General features: G+C 41.1%; 1 protein-coding gene across 1 annotated transcript in view; it reads right to left on the bottom strand.

Annotated features, from left to right (window-relative positions):
* Positions 1–21803, bottom strand: part of CATSPERB (cation channel sperm associated auxiliary subunit beta) — a 153142-nt gene that overhangs the window by 76491 nt on the left and 54848 nt on the right. The window contains exons 11-14 of the mRNA XM_023205482.1: positions 20300–20346; positions 18957–19106; positions 16220–16378; positions 1956–2100 (exon numbers count right to left, since the gene is read on the bottom strand). Of these exons, the coding sequence (XP_023061250.1) occupies positions 1956–2100; positions 16220–16378; positions 18957–19106; positions 20300–20346 (501 nt within the window). The remainder of the gene's footprint in view (positions 1–1955; positions 2101–16219; positions 16379–18956; positions 19107–20299; positions 20347–21803) is intronic.

Below are 21803 nucleotides of genomic sequence, written 5' to 3'. Positions count from 1 at the left end.
TGAATGCTGGTAAGGATGTGGAGATTGTGTACTGTTGGTGGGAGTATAAATTAGTACAATGGAGAGTACATTAGTACTATGAAGGATAATTTGGAGGTTCCTCAGGAAACTAAAAATAGAGCTACCATATGATCCAGCAACCCCATTGCTAGGATATACCCCCCAAAAAGAGATCAGTATATTGAAGAGATAGCTACACTCCCATGTTTATTGTAGCACTATTCACAATAGTGAAGCTTTGGAACCAGCCTAAGTGTCCATCAACAGATTAATGAATAAAGAAAATATGGTACATATACACAATGGAGTACTACTATTCAGCCATAAAAAAGAATGAGATCCTGTCATTTGCAACAACATGATTGGAACTGGAGGACATTATGTTAAGTAAAATATGCCAGGGACAGAAAGACAGAGTTTGCATGTTCTCACTTATTTGAGGGAACTATTAAAAATTGAACTCACAGACATAGAGAGTAGAATAATGGTTACCAGAGGCTGGGAAGGGTAGTGGGGCATTATGTAGGGGGAGAATGGCGATGGTTAATGGGTACAAAAATATCATCACATAGAACGAATAAGATCTAGTATTTGACAGCACAACAGAGTGACTACAGTCAATAATAATTTATTGTACATTTTAAAATAACTGGAAGAATATAATTTGAATGTTTGTAACACAAAGAAAGGATAAATTCTTAATGTGATGGACACCCCATTTACCCTGATATGATTATTGCACAGTATATGCCTGTATCAAAATATCTAATGTATCTCATAAATTTATACACCTACTATGTGCCCACAAAAATTAAGAATAAAATTTTTTTAAAAAAGGAAGGGAAGAGAAGGAAGAAACTAACAGCATGTAAAAGATAAAAAGAATCAAGTTGAGACAAAGCATATCCCAAGAGAAGAGGTAAATTTACTTCCATATTCTGCTCAAAAAATATTAATAAACTAAATTCAACAAAACAAGATCTTAAAGACTCAATAATAGAATGACAAAATACAATGAAAATGCAGGTCACGAACATATAGAAATAAATTGAGAATCATGTCCCTTTATCACTCTAGGGTCCTAGGCTGGTTAGCAAAATTCAACTGAGTTGGAAAGGAGTGGGCAACTGTCATTAAGGTCAATCAATATTAACTGTTTTGAGATTTGCTAAAGGGTTCAGAATTACAGCCAGATAGGAAGAATAAATTTTAGTGTTCTACACCACTGGAGGATGGCATAGTTAACACTAATATGTTATATACTTTCAAAGAGCCAGGAAGAGGATATTGAACATTCCCAATACAAAGAAATGATAAAGGTTTGAGATGACAGATATGCTAATTACCTTGATCTGATCACTTTACATTATATGTATCAAAATAGTACTTTGTACCCCATGAATATGTAAAATCAGTATTTGTTAGTTAAGAAGTACAATTATACTTAAAAATTAGCTACTTCTTTTGCTATGCAAACACTGATAGGAACTATATAGACTTGATCAATGAAAGCACAAGATTACCAAATGAAAGCCATGAGAGCAGTGTATCATTCACACAACTCTACCATTACTAGTTGTGTATCAGTTGTATCAGTGTAATCAGCAAAAGTAAGCTAACATTACATACTTCAGCAAGGTTGTTTTGAATATCGAATGAGACGATATTTGTAACATGCTGAGCACAATTGTAGCTTGACAAGTGGCAGCTGTTATTATTTGGCTTTTGGGACAGTAAAATATTTCTGAAATGGTAAATGAGAACATAGCATGGTGACCTAGTGTTGCCTTTCTTTAGGGCTAGACATAGGATACTACTTCTATAGATCCTACAAATCCATCACCTCTAATAGTTTTGAGATCTTAGGATTAGTTAATTAATACGGCAGATTTTTCATATATCTTCTAATCCTGGGCCACATGTAATGCTTACACCAGTGAAAGCAAATTTCTTACCTGCCTTTGTCAAGTAAACCTTTCCACGTTGAGAAACAAAAGTAATAGCTGATGTATAAAAACTATGAAAAGTCTTCTTTATGATATCATCATGAAAGTCAGCTACTAATTGAAAGGTGCTGCCGCCATCGACTGAAAGCCATAACTAAAGGAATAAAGAGATAATACCTCACTAAAGAGCTGCCATGCACCAGTTGGCAATTACCTATCAGCCTACATGAGAATAGCCATGTGGCATGATCTTTTCCATGTGCCTACATTCATCACACACACACACATACACACACTCGTATGCAGACTCCTTATCTACTTTGTCTACCTTCTATTTCCATCCTAGAGTGTGTATGAAGGTGTCTGTGGCAGAATACCAGGTCTACACAATATGCATAGTGATTGTATAAAACAACAAAGTTATTCCTATGATCTCCCAAATAATTCCATGTTCACAAAAGAATGGAGTGCTGGGTGCATTTGGATCTGGGGAGGGGTTTATGCCATATTGACATAATACTTCATGTTCTAGGTATCTGGCAAATATATATGCAGACATAGTTTGCATGGAAGAGCCCTTGTCATTTGCAAGGGATGTGTCCTGGTACCTTTGTAGATCCTCAAATCACTTATCTCACTGTACAGTTATATTAGTTTATTACTATAGCATCTTAGTTTCTCTATTTCCTCATCTTTAGGTAAGAGTTGTTTGAGGATAAAACAGATCGATTATGTATTAATGATTCCCACTTGCTACCTCTTTTAATAGCCTAAGACTCATTCACATGAAGATTTCTGTTGTTTGGATTTTTAAAAATTAATTTTAATAACAAGTTATACAAGAAAATAGGCTTTTCTTGCATTTCCAACTTTATAAATATGGCTGAAGAGTCTAAGACCACCATCCAAATAATTCTTCTTTTATACCTCATCTGATATAATCAATCCTAGTCTCCTCTATCTCTTCCCAGAGGTAACCAGTTATTCAGTTTGAAAATTCTAAGCATTTACATTCATATGTATGCAGATACCAATAAAATATGTACAGTACTGATTTCATTTTTATGGTGGGGAGGAGAGAAAGGCTTTTAGACTTGGACAGGAAGTACCTTTGCCCTGGACTGCTTGCTTACTGGGCCTGAATATTACAAACACACACAGGAAACGTACTGAATACACATAGGTGCTTCTGTTACTCAGGATGCAGCACTCATTGCTGGCATAATACAATCCATGAGCCAAAACATATGGTATGTGGACCTCAATTTTCACTCTTGCTTTGGGCCCTGCAAACATTACTGGTGAGCAGGGAGGTAGTTAGGGTGTCTAAGGAAGGGCACTTTGAACAGTAGGTTCGAACTTGTATCATACTGTACCTGTTGTTCTATAAGTTACATTTGTCACGCAACCCTATGTCTCGGGTCTTTTTATGTTAGCTCATGTGGATCAGCACATTCTTCTACACTGTCCCATAATCTCCAGCTTATGGATATATCATATTTGAGATAGTCTACTTTTCTACTAATGAACATTTAAAAGTTGTACCCAAATTTTCAGTGTTGTGAATAGTACTGCAGTGAACATTCATTTATTTGCCTATCTGTACTAATGTCACAGTGTTATCTTTAAAGGAAATACTGAAAAATTGAGTTGCTGAGTCAGATGCTATGCATATATTTAAGACAGGTCTCTGTCATCCAGGCTGCAGTGCAGTGGCATGATCTTGGCTCACTGCCACTTCTACCTTCCCAGCTCAAGTGATCTTTTCACCTCCGCCTCCCAAGTAGCTGGGACTATCTGTGTATGCCACCATGCCTGGCTAATTTTTGTACTTTTTTGTAGAGATGGGTTTTTGCCATGTTGCCCAGGCTGGTCTCAAGCTCCCAGGCCTGGCCTCCCGAAGTGCTGGTATCACAGGCATGAGCCACTGCATCTAGCCACATTTCTACAATTTTAATAGAGACTACCCAAGTGCTCTTCAGTTTTGCTGAACCAGATTATAGTCCCACCAGTAGTGTATGAGAGTATCTGTTTCTCCAAACCTCACCAATACTTGATATGACCAAAACTTTATTTTTAATTTTTACTTATGATCTGAATGAAAAATGACATCTCATTGCATTTTTTCCCTAAATATTTTAAATTATTTGTCTATACATGGCTCATTTGTATTTTTCCTTATATTATTTAATAATATAATGAACTGTATGAACTGAAAACCTATGAATCAGCATATTGCTAGTAATTTACATCTTCCTGTTTCTCCGCATTCCTATCCCTCTACCTTTCCTGTTACATATCCAATATCTTGAATTTTGTGTTTTCTCATTCCCTTGGTATTTAAATTATTTTTAGTGCATATGTTTAAATAACATATTGCTTAATTTTACTTATTTTTGCTCTTTGTAAAAAGGGCTATTCATACCATATATTGTCTTCTATAACTTACTTCTCCTCAACATTATGTACTTAAATTCAAACATGTTGCATACAGCTCAGTTCATTTGCTTTTTCATTTCCATATAAAAGTTCATTCGGTGAATAAGATGTAATTTACTTATTCATTTTCCTATTCATAGACATCTGGATTAATTTTAGTAATTTGATCTTATTACTAGCAGTACCCATGACAAACATTTTAAAATGTCTCTGGATATATGTATTTCCCTTGCTGAAAAGTGAAATTGGTGGGACACAGGATATGCAAATATTCACATTCACAAGATAATAATAATAATGGCAAATTGCTTTCCAGAATAGTTGTAATAATTTACTCTCCCAGCAGCAATATATAAGAAATCTTGTTGATCTACAGTTTCTTCAACATTTTGTATCGTCAGAATTAATTTTGCCAATTAAGTATCTGGAAATGATATCATTGTTCATTCCTGATTTGTATTTCCCTGATTGCTTGTAAACTCCATCATCTCTTCACATATTCATTCCACTTGTTTCCTTTTCTGTGATATGCTCATTTGTGTGTTTTTTCCTTTTTGTTATTAGGTTGTCTTTTTTTATTGCTTTGCAGAAATTCTTTATATATTCTTACTTCTATAATTCTTTCTTAGTTAAATGTGTTGCACCTTCTATAATTCTTTCTTAGTTAAATGTGTTGCAAATATCATCTCCCAGTTTGCAGATTGTTGTTTTTCACTTCTTAGGATATCCTTCATGAAAAAGTCTCTTCGTTTTTCTCTCCTTCTTCCTTCTTTCTCCTTCCTCCTCCCTCCTCCACCTCCTTCTCCCCTTCTGCTTCCCCCTCCTCCTTTTTTTTAAAAAGAGGATGCAGAGAACTTTCATTAGGTAAAAAGTGAAGTTAAGAGACTCTGTGATCTGATTTGGGGGCCTAACCAAATGAGAAAACTGACCGCTAAATGGCTGACTTACTTAGGATCAGTCTTCATTTCCTTTATTATTTTTCATTTTGAATGTTTAACTGGATCCAAATTATAAGTCATTGCCAAATTACTTTGGAAATATCCTTTGTCTAGATTGTGTTACTGCATATGGATGGTGCTCAAAATTATTAAAAATTAATTCAGATGTTTTCAATTTTGTGAAGAGATGGTGGATATTTTCTAGGTCAAAATACAAAAGTGATTTGTGATCTAACTATTGGTTATCTTATAAATTTTTCTTTTTTATTGAGGTAAAAAACACATATCATAAACTTTATCATGTTATCCATTATTAAGCATACAGTTCAGTAGTGTTACATATATTTACATTGTAGTGGAAGAGTTCCCCCACACATGCGTAGTCTCCCCCATTACTAGCATTCCCCAACAACTGATGAACCTACATTGATACATCATTACCACGCAGAGTCCATAATTTACATTAGGGACCTTTCTTAGTCTTGTACATCCTATGGACTTAGACAAATGTATAATGGCATGTATCCACCATTATAGTATGAGACAGAAGAGTTTCACTGCCCTAAAAGTCCTCTGTTCTCAGCCTATCCAACCTCTTTGCCCTCTAATCCCTGGCAGCCACGGATCTTTTTGCTCTCTCCATAGTTTTGCCTTTTCCAGAATGTTATATATGGGAATCATAAAGTTTGTAGCATTTTCAGATTAGTTTCCATCCCTTAGTAATATGCATTTAAGTTTCTTCCTTTTTTTTTTGAGACAGTCTCACTCTATCGCCCAGGCTGAAGTGCAGTGGTGCAATCTCGGCTCACTGCAACCTCTGCCTCCCCAGTTCAAGCGATTCTCCTGTCTCAGCCTCCTGAGTAGCTGGGACTACAGGTGCCTACCACTACACCCAGCTAATTTTTGTATTTTTTGTAGAGACAGGGTTTCACCATGTTAGCCAGGCTGGTCTCGAATTCCTGACCTCAGGTGATCCTCCCACCTCGGCCTCCCAAAGTGCTGGGATTACAGTCTTCCATGTCTTTTACATGGCTTGATATCTCATTTCTGCTTAGCACTGAATAATAATCCATCATCTGGATATACCAAGTATATTTGTCCATTCTCCTAGTGAAGGACATCTTGGTTGCTGTACAACCCTCACATCCAGCTGGGCCGTTTTGTAAGCTCTATTAGATTTACATCAGTTTTAGCTATTGTTCTTCTGTTTCCACAAGAATTGTTCCAATTCCTTGGCCTTTCTAAATTTTTGTTCAATTGTTAGTTCTGTTTCTTAGCTCCATTTCAGAGGACACCATATAAACCCTTTATCTTTAATTCTGACTATTTATTGTCCACAATCAAAACACACATAAATGGATTTTGTGTGTGTGTGAGATCAGGTCTCACTCTGTCACCCAGGTTGGAGTGCAATGGCACAGTCTTGGCTAACTGCAACCTCTACCTCCCAGGCTCAATGAATCCTCCCACTTCAGCCTCCTGAGTAACTGGGACCACAGGCACATGACACCACAGCTGGATAATATTTTTTGTATTTTTTGGTGGAGACAGGGTTTTGCCATGTTGCCCAGGCTGGTCTTGAAATCCTGAGCTCTGGCGATCCATCCACCTCGGCATCCCAAAGTGCTGGGATTACAGGTGTGAGCCACTGCACTCAGCCTGAATTTTTGAGATGTATAACATACTGGCAAAAAATTTGATCTACATGCTTTTAAACCATAAGTTCAAGTATGACAACTCCTTACATCACTGTTAGTTTCCAATCCATGGGCCCTAGGAATTCTAGAAAAAAAGACAATGAAGCAACCACTTTTTCAAAAAATGACAGAAAATGAGTAAATAAAGTCATAGGATTCTACACAGTTGGAGAAATACACAGAAAAAAAAACACAAGATGGATACTGGAGGAACTTCATGCCCAAGAAGTCTATTTAGATGATCACCTGTTATATATGTGGAGAAACCTGAACACGACCAAATGCAAACTGTGTTCCTCTTATAAGGGGAACAAACATTCAAGGGTCAAAGAAGAAATTAGGGGTTTTAAACTGATATTGGCTGGGTGCAGAGGCTCATGCCTGTAATCCCAGCACTTTGGGAGGCCAAAGTGGGCAGATCACTTGAGGTCAGGAGATCGAGACCAGCCTGGCTAACATGGTCATGGAACCCCCTCTTTACTAAAAATACAAAAATTAGCTAGGTGTGGTGGCAGGTGCCTGTAATCCCAGCTACTTGGGAGGCTGAGGCAGGAGAATCACTTGAACCCAGGAGGTGGTGGTCACAGTGAGCCAAAATGGTGCCACTGCACTCCAGCCTGGGTGACAGAACAAGACTCTGTCTCAAAAACAAACAAACAAACAAAACCAAAACTGATGTGGTTAGGCTTTGTGTCCCTACCCAGATCTCATCTTGAATTATAATCCCCATAATCCCCAGGTGTTGAGGAAGGAACCAGGTGGAGGTGATTGGATCATGGGGGCAGTTCCCCCATGCTGTTCTCATGATAGTGAGTGAGTTCTCATGAGATCTAATGGTTTTATAAGAGGCTGTTGCCCCTTCACTCTGCCACTCTTCTCTCTCCTGTTGCCATGTGAAGATGTGCCTTCTGCCATGAGAGGTGAAGCCAGCTAGACTTCCTGGGTCGAGTGGGGACTTGGAGAACTTTTCTGTCTAGCTAGAGGATTGTAAACACACCAATCAGTACTCTGTTTCTAGCTAAAGGTTTGTAAATGCACCAATCAGCACTCTGTAAAAACGCACCAGTCAGCACTCTGTGTCTAGCTAAAGGTTTGTAAATGCACCAATCAGCACTCTGTGTCTAGCTAAAGGATTGTAAATGCACCAATCAGCACTCTGTAAAATGGACCAATCAGCACTCAGTAAAATGGACCAATCAGTGCTCTATAAAATGGACCAATCAGCGGATGTGGGTGGGACTAAATAAGGGAATAAAAGCTGGTCACCCAAGCCAGCAGTGGCAACTCACTCAGGTCCCCTACCATGCTGTGGAAGTTTTGTTCTTTCGCTCTTCACAATAAATCTTGCTGCTGCTCATTCTTTGGGTCCCCACTACCTTTATGAGCTGTAACACTCACCGCGAGGGTCTGCAGCTTTATTCCTGAAGTCAGTGAGACCATGAATCCACCAGGAGGAACAAACAACTCTGGACACACCCCCTTTAAGAGCTGTAACACTCACTGTGAAGGTCTGTGGCTTCACTCCTGAAGTCAGCGAGACCATGTACCCACTGGAAGGAAGAAACTCTGGACACATCTGAACATCTGAAGGGACATACTCTGGACACACCATCTTTAAGAGCTGTAACACTCACCGCAAGGGTCCGTGGCTTCATTCTTGAAGTCAGCGAGACCAAGAACCCACAAGAAGGAACCAATTCCGGACACATTTTGGCGACCACAAAGGGACAATCACCAAGTGGTGAGTACCATCGGACCCCTTTTGCTTGCTATTCTGTCCTGTTTTTCCTTAGAATTCAGGGGCTAAATACCGGGCATCTGTTGGCCAGTTAAAAGTGACTAGCATGACTGCAGGATTAAAGACACAGGTGTCAGGCTTTCTGGGAAGGGGCTCTCTAACAGCCCCCGACTCTTTGGAGCTGGGAGCTTTGGTTTGCCAGGAACCAGCTTCTGCTTTTCCTGTACTTCTGGGCTGAGCTGAGGGTCAACAGAGAGAAAAGCCATTCAGCTTCGGGGTCCCAACAACAAGTTGGTTGACCCTGCAGCCATGAGTGGAACTCTCAAAGTCACATCGCCCAAGCAAGACTCGCCCATCTATCCTATCTATCCTGACCCTTGCCTCCTGGGTCCTAATGCCTGTCAGACAAACTTCCTCCCACCTCTCTTCTCCAAGGCTAGTCACGTTTCTAAAAACAACTCCCTGTCTCTGGTGCTTTTCTAGTTTCTCCTATAAGAATGATTTCTAGTATAAACTTTAGGACTCTATTCCCTTCTTCAGGCACCCAGGCTCACCAATCAGAAACACATAATTTTTGCCCAAAGTTCCATTGTAGGGGGAACTACCTGGAATTTTAAGATCCCTCCTCAGACAAGCAGGCCTAATAAAAGCTATTCCTGAAGCTAGGATATGGGGAGCCTCAGAAATTGTATCCTTCCTATTCATATAAGTGAGGACAAAAGGCATCACTCTTTCAACTCTGGAGATCCCTTCCCTCCCTCAGGGTATGGCCCTCTGCTTCATTTTTGGGGCATAGCATCTTTATAGGACATGGGTAAAGTCCCATTACTAACAGGAGAATGCTTAGGACTCTAACAGGCTTTTAAGAATGCATCGGTAAGGGCCATTAAATCCGATTTTTCTCGGTCTTCTTTGTGGTCTAGGAGGACAGGCAAGGGTGCATGTATTTGAGAATGATTGGTAAGGGCCACTAAATCCAACCTTCCTCAGTCCTCCTTGTGGTCTAGGAGGAAAACTAGTGTTTGTGCTGCTGTGTCGGTGAGCGCAACTATTCCAATCAGCAGGATCCAGGGACCGTTGCAGGTTCTTGGGCAAGAGGTGTTTCTGCTGCTGTGTTGGTGAGCACAACTATTTTGATCAGCAGGGTCTAGGCACCATTGTGGGTTCTTGGGAAAGAGGTGTTTCTGCTACTGCATCAGCGAGTGCAACTACTCTGATAAGCAGGGTCCAGGGACTGTTGTGGGTTCCTGGGCAGGGAGAGAAACAAACAAACCAAAACCACAGGTGGTTTTGTCTTTCAGATGGGAAACACTCAGGCATCAACAGGCTCACCCTTGAAATGCATTCTAAGCTATTGGGACTAATTTGACCCATAAACCCTGAAAAAGAGGCAGCTCATTTTTTTCTGCACGATGGCTTGGCCCTGATATTCTCTCTCTGATGGGGAAAAATGGCCACCTGAGGGAAGTATAAATTACGATACTATCCTGCAGCTTGACCTTTTCTGTAAGAGGGAAGGCAAATGGAGTAAAATACCTTATGTCCAAGTTTTCTTTTCATTGAAGGAGAATACACAATTATGCAAAGTTTGCAATTTACATCCCACAGGAGGACCTCTCAGCTTACCCCCATATCTTAGCCTCCCTATAGCTCCCCTTCCTATCAATAGGCCTCCTCCAATCTCCCCAACCCAGAAGGAAGCAAGCAAAGAAATCTCCAAGGGACCACAAAAACCCCCAGGCTATTGGTTATGTCCCCTTCAAGCTGTAGGGGGAGGGGAATTTGGCCCAACCTGGATACATGTCCCCTTCTCCCTCTCTGATTTAAAGCAGATCAAGGCAGACCTGCGGAAGTTTTTAGATGATCCTGATAGGTACATAGATGTCCTACAGGGTCTAGGGCAAACCTTCTGTCTCACTTGGAGAGATGTCATGCTATTGTTAGATCAAACTCTGGCCTTTAATGAAAAGAATGTGGCTTTAGCAGCAGCCCTAGAGTTTGGAGATACCTGGTATCTTAGCCAAGTAAATGATAGAATGCCGAAGAAAGGGATGAATTCCCTGCTGGTCAGCAAGCCGTCCCCAGTATGGATCCCTACAGGGACCTCGACTCAGATCATGGGAACTGGAGTCGTAAACATCTGTTGACCTGTGTTCTAGAAGGACTAAGGAGAATTAGCAAAAAGCCCATAAATTATTCAGTGATGTCCACCATAACTCAGGGAAAGGAAGAAAATCCTTCTGCCTTCCTGGAGTGGCTATGGGAGGCCTTAAGAAAATATGCTCCCATGTCAGCCGACTCACTAGAGGGTCAATTGATGCTAAAAGATAAGTTTATTACCCAATCAGCCGCAGATATCAGGAGAAAGCTCCAAAAGCAAGCCCTGGGCCCTGAACAAAATCTGGAGGTATTATCAAACTTGGCAACCTCAGTGTTCTGTAACAGGGACCAAGAGGAACAGGCCCAAAAGCAAAAGCGAGATCAGAGAAAGGCCGCAGCCTTAGTCATGGTCCTCAGATAAACAAATCTTGGTGGTTCAGAGAGGACAGAAAATGGAGCAGGAATCACCCAGCAGGGCTTGTTATCAGTGTGGTTTACAATGACACTTTAAAAAAGATTATCCAATGAGAAACAAGCCACCCCCTCGTCCATGTCCGCTATGCTGAGGCAATTACTGGAAGGTGCACTGCCCCAGAGTGCAATGGTTCTCTGGGCCAGAAGCCCCCAACCAGATGATCCAACAACAGGACTGAGGGTGCCCAGGGCAAGTGCCGGCTCATGTCATCACCTTCACTGAGCCCCAGGTATGTTTAACCATTGAGGGCCGGGAAATTGACTTCCTCCTGGACACTGGCATGGCCTTTTCAGTGTTAATCTCCTGTCCCAGATGACTGTCCTCAAGGTCCATTACCATCTGAGGAATCCTGGGACAGCCTGTAACCAGGTATTTCTCCCACCTCCTCAGTTGTAATTGGGAGACTTTGCTCTCTTCACATGCCTTTCTTGTGATGCCTGAAAGTCCCACACCCTTATTAAGGAGGGACATATTAGCCAAGGCTAGAGCTATTATCCACATGAATATGGGGAGCAAGTTACCCATTTGTTGTCCCCTACTTGAGGAGGGAATCAACCCTGAAGTCTGGGCATTGGAAGAACAATTTGGAAGGGTAAAAAATGCCTGCCCAGTCGAAATCAGGCTAAAAGATCCCACCACTTTTCCTTATCAAAGGCAATATCCCTTAATGCCTGAAGCTCATAAAGGATTACAGGCTATTGTTAAACATTTAAAAGCTGAAGGCTTAGTAAGGAAATGCAGCAGTCTCTGCAACACCCCAATTCTAGGAGTACAAAAACTAAACAGTCAGTGGAGACTAGTGCAAGATCTTAGACTCATCTAATGAGGCAGTAATTCCTCTATATCCAGTTGTACCCAACCCCTATACCCTGCTCTCTCAAATACCAGAGGAAGCAGAATGGTTCACTGTTCTGGACCTCAAGGATGCCTTCTTCTGTATTCTCCTGCACTCTGACTCCCAGTTTCTCTTTGCCTTTGAGGATCCCATAGACCACACATCCCAACTTATGTGGACGGTCTTTCCCCAGCGGTTTAGGAATAGCCCTCATCTGTTTGGTCAGGCACTGGCCCAAGATCTAGGCCATTTCTAAAGTCCAGGCACTCTGGTCCTTCAGTATGTGGATGATTTACTTTTGGCTACCAGTTCGGAAACCTCATGCCAGCAGGCTACTCTAGATTTCTCGAACTTTCTAGCTAATCAAGGGTACAAGACATCTAGGTTGAACGCCCAGCTTTGCCTACAGCAGGTCAAATATCTAGGCCTAATCCTAGCCAGAGGAACCAGGGTCCTCAGTAAGGAATGAATATAGCCTATACTGGCTTATCCTTGCCCTAAGACATTAAAACAGCTGCAGGGGTTCCTTGGAATCACCAGCTTTTGCCAACTATGGACCTCCAGATACAGCAAGATATCCAGGCCCCTCTATACTCTAATCAAGGAGACTCAGAGGGCAAATATTTATCTAGTAGAATGGGAACCAGAGGCAGAAACAGTCTTCAAAACCTTAAAGCAGGCCCTAGTACAAGCTCCAGCTTTAAACCTTCCCATAGGACAAAACTTCTCTTTATACATCACAGAGAGAGCAGGGATAGTTCTTGGAGTCCTTACTCAGACTCATGGGACAACCCCACAACCAGTTGCACATCTAAGTAAGGACAATGATGTAGCGGCAAAAGGCTGGCCTCACTGTTTACGGGTAGTTGCAGCAGTGGCCATCTTAGTGTCAGAGGCTATCAAAATAATACAAGGAAAGGATCTTACTGTCTGGGCTACTCATGATGTAAATGGCATACTAGGTGTCAAAGGAAGTTTATGGCTATCAGACAACTGCCTACTTAGATACCAGGTGCTACTTCTTGAGGGACTGGTGCTTCAAATATGTATGTGCGTGGCCCTCAACTCTGCCATTTTTCTCCCAGAGGATGGGGAACCAATCAAGCATGACTGCCAACAAATTATAGTCCAGACTTATGCTGCCCAAGATGATCTTTTAGAAGTGCCCTTAGCTAATCCTGACCTTAACCTATATACCAATGGAAGTTCATTTGTGGAGAATGGGATACGAAGGGCAGATTATGCCATAGTTAGTGATGTAACCATACTTGAAAGTAAGCCTCTTCCCCCAGGGACCAGTGCCCAGTTAGCAGAACTAGTGGCACTTATCCAAGCCTTAGAACTGGGAAAGGGAAAAAGACTAAATGTGTATACAAATAGCAAGTATGCTTATCTAATCCTACATGCCCATGATGCAATAAGGAAAGAAAGGGAGCTTCTAATCTCTGGGGGAACGCCTGTTAAATACCACAAGGAAATTATGGAGTTACTGCATGCAGTGCAAAAACCCAAGGAGGTGGCAGTCTTACATGCTGAAGCCATCAAAAAGGGAAAGGAGAGAGGAGAACAGCAGCATAAGTGTCTGGCAGAGGCAGGGAAAGACCAGCAGAAAGGAAAGAGATAAAGAGACAGAAATTCAGAGAGAAAGAAAGAGAAAGAGAGAGACAAAGTCAAATACAGAAGGAAAGAGAGAGATAGAAGTAGTCAAGAAAAAACAGTGTACCCTATTCCTTTAAAAGCCAGAGTAAATTTCTGTCTACCCAGCCAAGGCATATTCTTCTTATGTGGAACTTCAATCTATATCTGCTTCTCAGACAGTCTGCAAGAAATAACGAAATCTGTCTTTACTCTACAATCCCAAATAGACTCTTTGGCAGCAGTGACTCTCCAAAACCGCCAAGGCCTAGACCCCCTCACTGCTGAGAAAAGAGGACTCTGCACCTTCCCAGGGAAAGAGTGTTGTTTTTAGACTAGCCAGTTAGGGATAGTAAGAGACGCTGCCTGGTGTTTACAGGAAAAGGCTTCTGAAATCAGACAACACCTTTCAAACTCTTATACCAACCTCTGGAGTTGGGCAACATGACTTCTCCCCTTTCTAGGTCCTGTGACAGCCATTTTGCTGTTACTCGCCTTTGGGCCCTGTATTTTTAACCTCCTTGTCAAATTTGTTTCCTCTAGGATTGAGGCCATCAAGCTATAGATGGTCTTACAAATGGAACTCCAAATGAGCTCAACTAACAACTTCTACCAAGGACCCCTGGACTGACCCACTGGCCCTTTCACTGGCCTAAAGAATTCCCCTCTGGAGGACACTACAACTGCAGGGCCCCTTCTTCACCTCTATCCAGCAGGAAGTAGCTAGAGCTGTCATTGGCCAATTCCCAACAGCAGTTGGGGTGTCCTGTTTAGAGGGGGGATTAAGAGGTGAAGCCAGCTGGACTTCCTGGGTTGAGTGGGGACTTGGAGAACTTTTCTGTCTAGCTAGAGGATTGTAAACACACCAATCAGCGCTCTATGTCTAGCTAAAGGTTTGTAAACGCACCAAGCAGCACTCTGTAAAAACGTACCAATCAGCGCTCTGTGTCTAGCTAAAGGTTTATAAATGCACCAATCAGCACTCTGTGTCTAACTAAAGGATTGTAAACGCACCAACCAGCACTCTGTAAAATGGACCGATCAGTGCTCTGTAAAACGGACCAATCAGCACTCTGTAAAATGGACCAATCAGCAAGACATGGGTGGGGTCAAATAAGGGAATAAAAGCTGGCCACCCGAGCCAGCAGCAGCGACCCACTCGGGTCCCCTTCCATGCTGTGGAAGTTTTGTTCTTTCGCTGTTCACAATAAATTTTGCTGCTGCTAACTCTTTGGGTCCACACTGTCTTTACAAGCTGTAACACCATGAAGGTCTGTGGCTTCATTCCTGAAGTCAGCAAGACCACAAACTCACTGGGAGGAACAAACAACTCTGGACATGCCACCTTTAAGAGCTGTAACACTCACTGTGAAGGTCTGCGGCTTCATTCCTGAAGTCAGCAAGACCACACACCTACTGGAAGGAACTCTGGACACATCTGAACATCTGAAGGGACAAACTCTGGACACACCATCTTTAAGAGCTGTAACACTCACCACAAGGGTCCGTGGCTTCATTCTTGAAGTCAGCGAGACCAAGCACCCACCGGAAGGAACCAATTCCAGACACAATGATTATAAGTTTTCCGAGGCCTTCCCAGCCATGCAGAACTGTGAGTCAATTAAACCTCTTTTCTTTATAAATTACCCAGTCTCGGACAGTTCTTTATAGCAGTGTGAGAATGGACTAATACATAACCATTTAGTGTGAAAAACTAAAATAAGGAAGAGAGTTTTAAGAAGACCTAGAAACAGGGTATCATCTTTACAAATCTCTAAATTTTGCACATAATATAGATAGTTGAGAAACTGAATTAGTTCCTTCTTTGGAAGTCATTGCAGTACTTTCTTAGTTCCAAAGTTTTGCTTAATGTTTCATAATCTGTGGCCCTTACTTTTTTAAACTGTCAGATGCTCCATAGATGGTATAACTACTCCTTTACCAAGCTTTCAGTGTACTGATACAGAACTGACTGAAGGAGCAGCCAGAGGGTGGAAAAAGCTACCAGAAGGAAATTAAAGAACAACAGAGTCAGAAAGTCAAGCTCAGACAAAATCAAACAGAAAAAGGCAAACATTAAATGCTGGAAACACCAGTTAGAAATACACTTTTGATGAAGTTAGTGGCAAAATCTAAGTAATTCAGAGCTGGAAAGACATGTATAGTAATTGGCAACATTCAAGATAACTCTGATGTACCCATGGCTCATTTTCATCAGCCAATGAACTACCTGAAAGGTAAAAACTGATAATAGACACCAAGCTTAGAATACAATAAATAGTCAATAAATATTGTCTTCCCTCCCACTGCCATCTCTAGATCATCAGAGAAGTTCTGTTCTTAATGTACAGCCATACAGCATACAGTAGGTGGATGATTTAACTCTAACACAGACTGAAGTTTCACGTGTACGCACCTGATTGCCATAAACATACAAAAAGTGGCTTCGGGGATGAAATACCATTCCAACAGGAGAAGAGAATGATGGAGGAAACCGAAAAATTGGAAATTTTGATTGTGCACTTGGTTCATTATTTCTCAGGATGCTCACAGAGACAATGGCAGTTTTCTTAACCTACGTAAACAAAGAATGAGCATGTCATAAGAATTTTGCCATTATTATTAGTCTGTGTTACAATTTTTAGAATTTCCTGTTACTTGCATTTTTATTAAGAGAGAGATACACTCACTAACACAACATAGAACTAGAAGGATTAACAGTAATTGTTATCTCTTTACTCCACTACTCTGGCCCCTGCCACACACCCATTTTATAGTTGTTGAAAATGAAGTTTAGGAGATTAAATAATTTGTTGAAAGTTCTATAATTAACAGCAAAGAGAGGTTTATTATAGAATCACTGCTGAACTTGGCAGACAGACTCCAAAGCCCATGCTTATGACTATCATGTCAAAAGTATGGAGGCCTAAGCCACACCCCAGTTCTATTCAACCATGATTTTAAAGGGGATCAGAATATGACAGCTCAGGCCAGGCACAGTCTTCAGCTTAAAATTATCTTTATATAAAAGTGGTTTGTAAGCTCAGCACTTTGGGAGGCCTACACGAGAAGATTGCTTGAGCCTAGGAATTTGAGAACAGCCTAGTCAACAAAGTGAGACCCAACTGCATAAAAAAAATTAAAAATTAGCCAGGCACGGTGGCATGCACCTGTAGTCCCAGCTACTAATCAGGCCAAGACAGAGGATCGCTTGAGCCAGGAGTTAGAGTCTAAGGTGAGCTATGATCACACCACTGTACTCTAGCCTGAGTGACAGAGTGAGACTGTCTCAAAAGAAAAAAAAGAGATACGAAACCTCAAAATATGCTACTTTTGGCCAGGCACAGTGGCTTACGCCTATAATCCCAGCACTTTGGGAGGCTGAGCTGGGTGGATCACTTGATGCCAGGAGTTCGAGGTCAGCCTGGACAAAATGGTGAAAACCTGTCTCTACTAAAAATACAAAAATTAGCCGGCGTGGTGGCACACATCTGTAATTTTTGTTACTTGGGAGGCTGAGGTGGGAGAATCTCTTGAACCTGGGAGGCAGAGGTTGTAGTGAGCCAAGATTGCTCCACTGCACTCCAGCCTGGGTGACAGGGACTCTGTCTCAAAACAAAAAAATGCCACTTTTATATAAAGATAATTTTAAGCTGAAGACTGTTGAGATTCAACAGATGCAGAGAAAAAACTTTGGGGCCTCTGGTGTCTGACTAAAAGCAGGAACTGCTAGGAAATGAGGCTGACAGAAATTCTTCTTTGGGGCAGATCTACTCCCAGAAGGAAGAATGCAAATAAAACCTGTCCCAAATCCCTTCTCCAGAGGAGTTTTATAGCCCTGAAGGAGAAGGAAAGACCACTCATACCTAGATTTTCAAACATTATCAAAATCATTCATATCTCCTGGCCAGGTGCTGTGGCTCATGCTTGCAATTCCAGCACTTTGGGAGGCCAACGTGGGTGGATCACCTGAGGTCAGGAGTTCAAGACCAGCCTGGCCAACATAACAAAACCCCATCTCTACTAAAAAATACAAAAATTGGCCAGGTGTGGTGGCGGGCACCTGTAATCCCAGCTACTTGGGAGGCTATGGTAGGAGAATCACTTGAGCCTGGGAGGCAGAGGTTGCAGTGAGCTGAGGTTGTAGTGAGCTGAGATTGCACCACTGCACTCCAGCCTGGGCAGCAGAGTGAGACCCCATCTCAAAAAAGCCCCAAAGAACAAACAAACAAAAAAAAATTGTATCTCCTGTTTGCTGTCCTGAAAACCCATTTATCTTTTTTTTTTTTAAAAAAAAAAGCAATTTGTGTTTCCATAAATGATTTTCTCCCTCTCCCCTTCACCTATTAAGACGGTACCTAACCTCCAAATTTTAACCTCATCACTGAGTTTCCCATGTGTGCACACTGCACATGTAAATAAACTGTTTTTTTCCTTTTAATTTTTTTTTTTTTTTTTTTTTTTTTTTCGGTTTAATTTGCAAGGCTCCAGTCATTGAACATAAGAAGGTGGAGGAAAGAGTTTTTTCCTTCCCTACAATCTTGATGATAGAGGCTGAACTTACGGTTTTGTTTGTTTGTTTGTGTTCTCAGACTGGGTTTTGCTCTGTCACCTCACCTGGAGTGCTAGAGTGCAATAGTGCCTCACTGTGGTCTTGAAGTCCTGGCCTCAAGCATCCTGCCTCTGCCTCCCGAATTGCTGGGATTACAGGCATGAACCATCAGAACTGTCAGTTTATGTGTTTTTTAATGGCTCCAAGAAGAATTCTAATTCACAGGTAAGGTTAAGGACGTTTGGAAGAAAAAAATATAGATCTGTGGCAATTAATTCCATTTTTTTTTCTGTTTAATTAACCATTTTATGGAATCTTAAATTTATACAGAAAAATCCCAGCTTATATTCTTTAGAGAATTAGCAAGGGAGAATCACTATGCACACAGCATCACGTTTTCCATTTTCATCAAAATGAATGACAATCAGGCAAGAAATCTCTAAAGTGTCAAGCTATATTATTGATCTTAAATAATTTTGCTATAGCCAATTTTATTAGGTTCTATTGCCAGACATAACAAGAACTTGAAAATAACTTTCGCTAAGGTAAATTTTTATTGTTGTCGTGTCAAGATAAATTCCCTCTGGGATATAAGGCCTACCTTGTTATGGAAGAGGAAAACTCCCGTACCATGCTCTTGGTCAACAAGAAATGTTAGCACTCTTGGAATACTTTTCATTCCTTTAAAAACATAAGGTAAGCAGGCTACCCATACAACAAATGGTTCCTGACTATAAAAACAAGAGCTTGACTATAAAAAAAAAGAAGGGAAAAATTAATGCCATTTTTGAAATATAAGTTCTAATTCTCTTAGTGAAACTAGCCCAATTATTCATAGAACTAATATTTACAGTTTTTTAAAACAAACAGAAATTAACCCTCCCTCCCTGGTCTTAAAACCCACTGGTCTTTAAACTCCCGGTCTTAAAACCTACATTTGCCTCATCTGAATTCCTTCTTTAGGAAATTGACCCTCAGGCAAGAAACTTGACCCTTAGGCAAGGAACTGAAACTCAACAGATCACCACATCCAGATAATGAGAAGTCAGACTCCTCATCCATCATGATTGCTTCCTTACCCATCTCTAATTCCTGTTTTCCTACCTTCCTTTCTGTGCAAATCCCCCAATTTTACTCAGAGAGACAGGCTTGAGATTTTTATCTCCCATTCTCCTTGGCTGCAGCACCCGATTAAAGCCTTCTTCCCTGGCAATACTTGTTGACTCAGTGATTGGCAATCTATACAGCAAGCAGCAGGACCTAGACTGAATCCCTGGTGTTTTAGTAACAGTAGGAAAATAAATTAACAACCATTGTGTTGCTCTGACTGATCACAATTGTTTCTTTTTTTTAAATCCTTAATGTGACTGGGTTTGGTGGCTCACGCCTGTAACCCCAGCACTTTGGGAGGCCGAGAGGGGTGGATCATGAGGTCAAAAGATCAAGACCATCCTGGCCAACATGGTGAAACCCCGTCTCTACTGAAAATACAAAAATTAGCTGGACGTGGTGGAGTGCGCCTGTAGTCCCAGCTACTTGGGATGCTAAGGCAGGAGAATCGCTTGAACCTGGGAGACAGAGGTTGCAGTGAGCCAAGATTATGCCACTGCACTCCAGCCTGGAGAGACAGTGAGACTCTGTCTCAAAAAAAAAAAAAAAAAAAAAAAAAAAAAAATCCTTAATGTCTGTGCCTCTCTTCTGAGGGATATGAGCCCAGAAAACATTGCAATGCATCTCTTTCTGGCACAAATTGTTTTTCTAAAATCATTGCTTAGGTCCTGATTAACATAATTAGGTAAGTACTACTAAACCCAAGTAGAAACACCCCTGGGAGCAAAGAGTGATTGTGAAGCCTTTCAGTCTGTAGGATTTTTTAGATTAATCACAATCCATGAAGTCATGTACAACAAAATTTCTTAACTTATAAAATATTCGATATCATACCTCACTTAGGGTTCTGTTTCTCTCAAAGGTGACTGTAACATAATCAACTATAAAATAAATACAAGGGTACAGGAATTATGAGCACATCTGTATTTCTAAAACTGGAAGGGTTAGTCTTAATAGTCATCATGAAAATCATAGAAGTTATTTTTGCAAGTAAACCTTATGGTAAATGAAAATAATAATAATAAATTTATGTATCATCAAGTAATGTATACTTGAATCTAATTTTCTTATCCCTATTGCAAGTGTACCTATTGTCTCAGATTTAAGTTAGAATTTTTTTTTGTTTTAGGTCATTAACTTATATAAAGCAAACTTATCTTTATATTTTGGTCTAGTTTAATTTTATGTCATTTTATTAAATCTAGTTGTAACTGAGTAGCTTAGATTCAAAATGCATTTTAAAACTTTTTTTATTCCTTTCTTGATTTTTGCCTTTAAAACATACTTTGGAACTTTGTTTCCCTCCCTTCTCATCTGACACTCCCTTGCACTGCTGACTTATCTAATTATGTGCTTGCTTAGAAGTTCCAGGGGCTAATTTTGAAACAAATCAGACATAGAGAGTCAGTTGTAAAATTCCAGAGATTACCTCAAGGAGGTTAGTCTACAACCTGGCCATCATGAAGATGACACCAGCCTATGCTCCAGGTGGACCATGATTCAAGACAGCCACTGGGACAAAACACACAGACCCTGTACCCAGCATCATTCCTGCATGCCTTCCACCCCAAGTTCCCTCTTCTAAACTCCTCTCCCCAGCCTAAAGTTTGGAATGGTCTTTTAAAGGCATGAGCCTGGCCACTCTCCCAACTGCTGGGTTTTGGAATAAAAGTCACTTTCCTTTCACTGCATCTCATCCTTGTTCATTTGGCTTTATATGTGGCAAGCAGCCAAGTTTGCATTCATTGCAAATTTGGTAGTCCCTTTAGGGAGTCTGCATTTTGAGTGGTCTAGTCTGTCAACCTAGTTTGCAGCGGGTGAATTGGCTGCAGCAGTGTGCCAGAGCTTTCCTCTTCATGCTACCAGATGGGAAAAGAGTTGCTCACGAATACTAGCTGCTGCTGGCAAGCTGACCCTGCAGCTGGGGCTCTGGGCATTTTCCTGGCAGCTGCTGAGATACTTTTGTCTCAGGCAATCTTCCTTCTCTCCCTGTCATGGCGTTAGCTGCCTACTACACTTCGCTGGTGTAGGGTAAGTTACATGTGAAGAAGTTGACAGACTTCAGAACTGGATAAGTCAACTGGAATGCACCCAGTTCTCCTCTGTCTCTTCTGTGGTAACACTTGAGCTCTGCTCCATTTGGACATAGCTGCTTGTGACATTGTCTGGGCAGGTACACCATCTTTATCTGTGGCATCACTTGAGCTTTGTTCTGTTTTGACCTAGCTGCTCATGGGGCCATCTGAAGTTGAGACAAGGTTTCAGGACTTTTATCCAGTCCCCTTGATGGGGAATCAGCCTGGAAGTGTACCATCTGAATCTGTAACTGTGTATATAT

Source organism: Piliocolobus tephrosceles, chromosome 6 (genome assembly GCF_002776525.5).
Source record: "Piliocolobus tephrosceles isolate RC106 chromosome 6, ASM277652v3, whole genome shotgun sequence".
Classification (NCBI taxonomy): domain Eukaryota; kingdom Metazoa; phylum Chordata; class Mammalia; order Primates; family Cercopithecidae; genus Piliocolobus; species Piliocolobus tephrosceles.
This window is presented reverse-complemented; position numbering and strand designations above follow the sequence as displayed.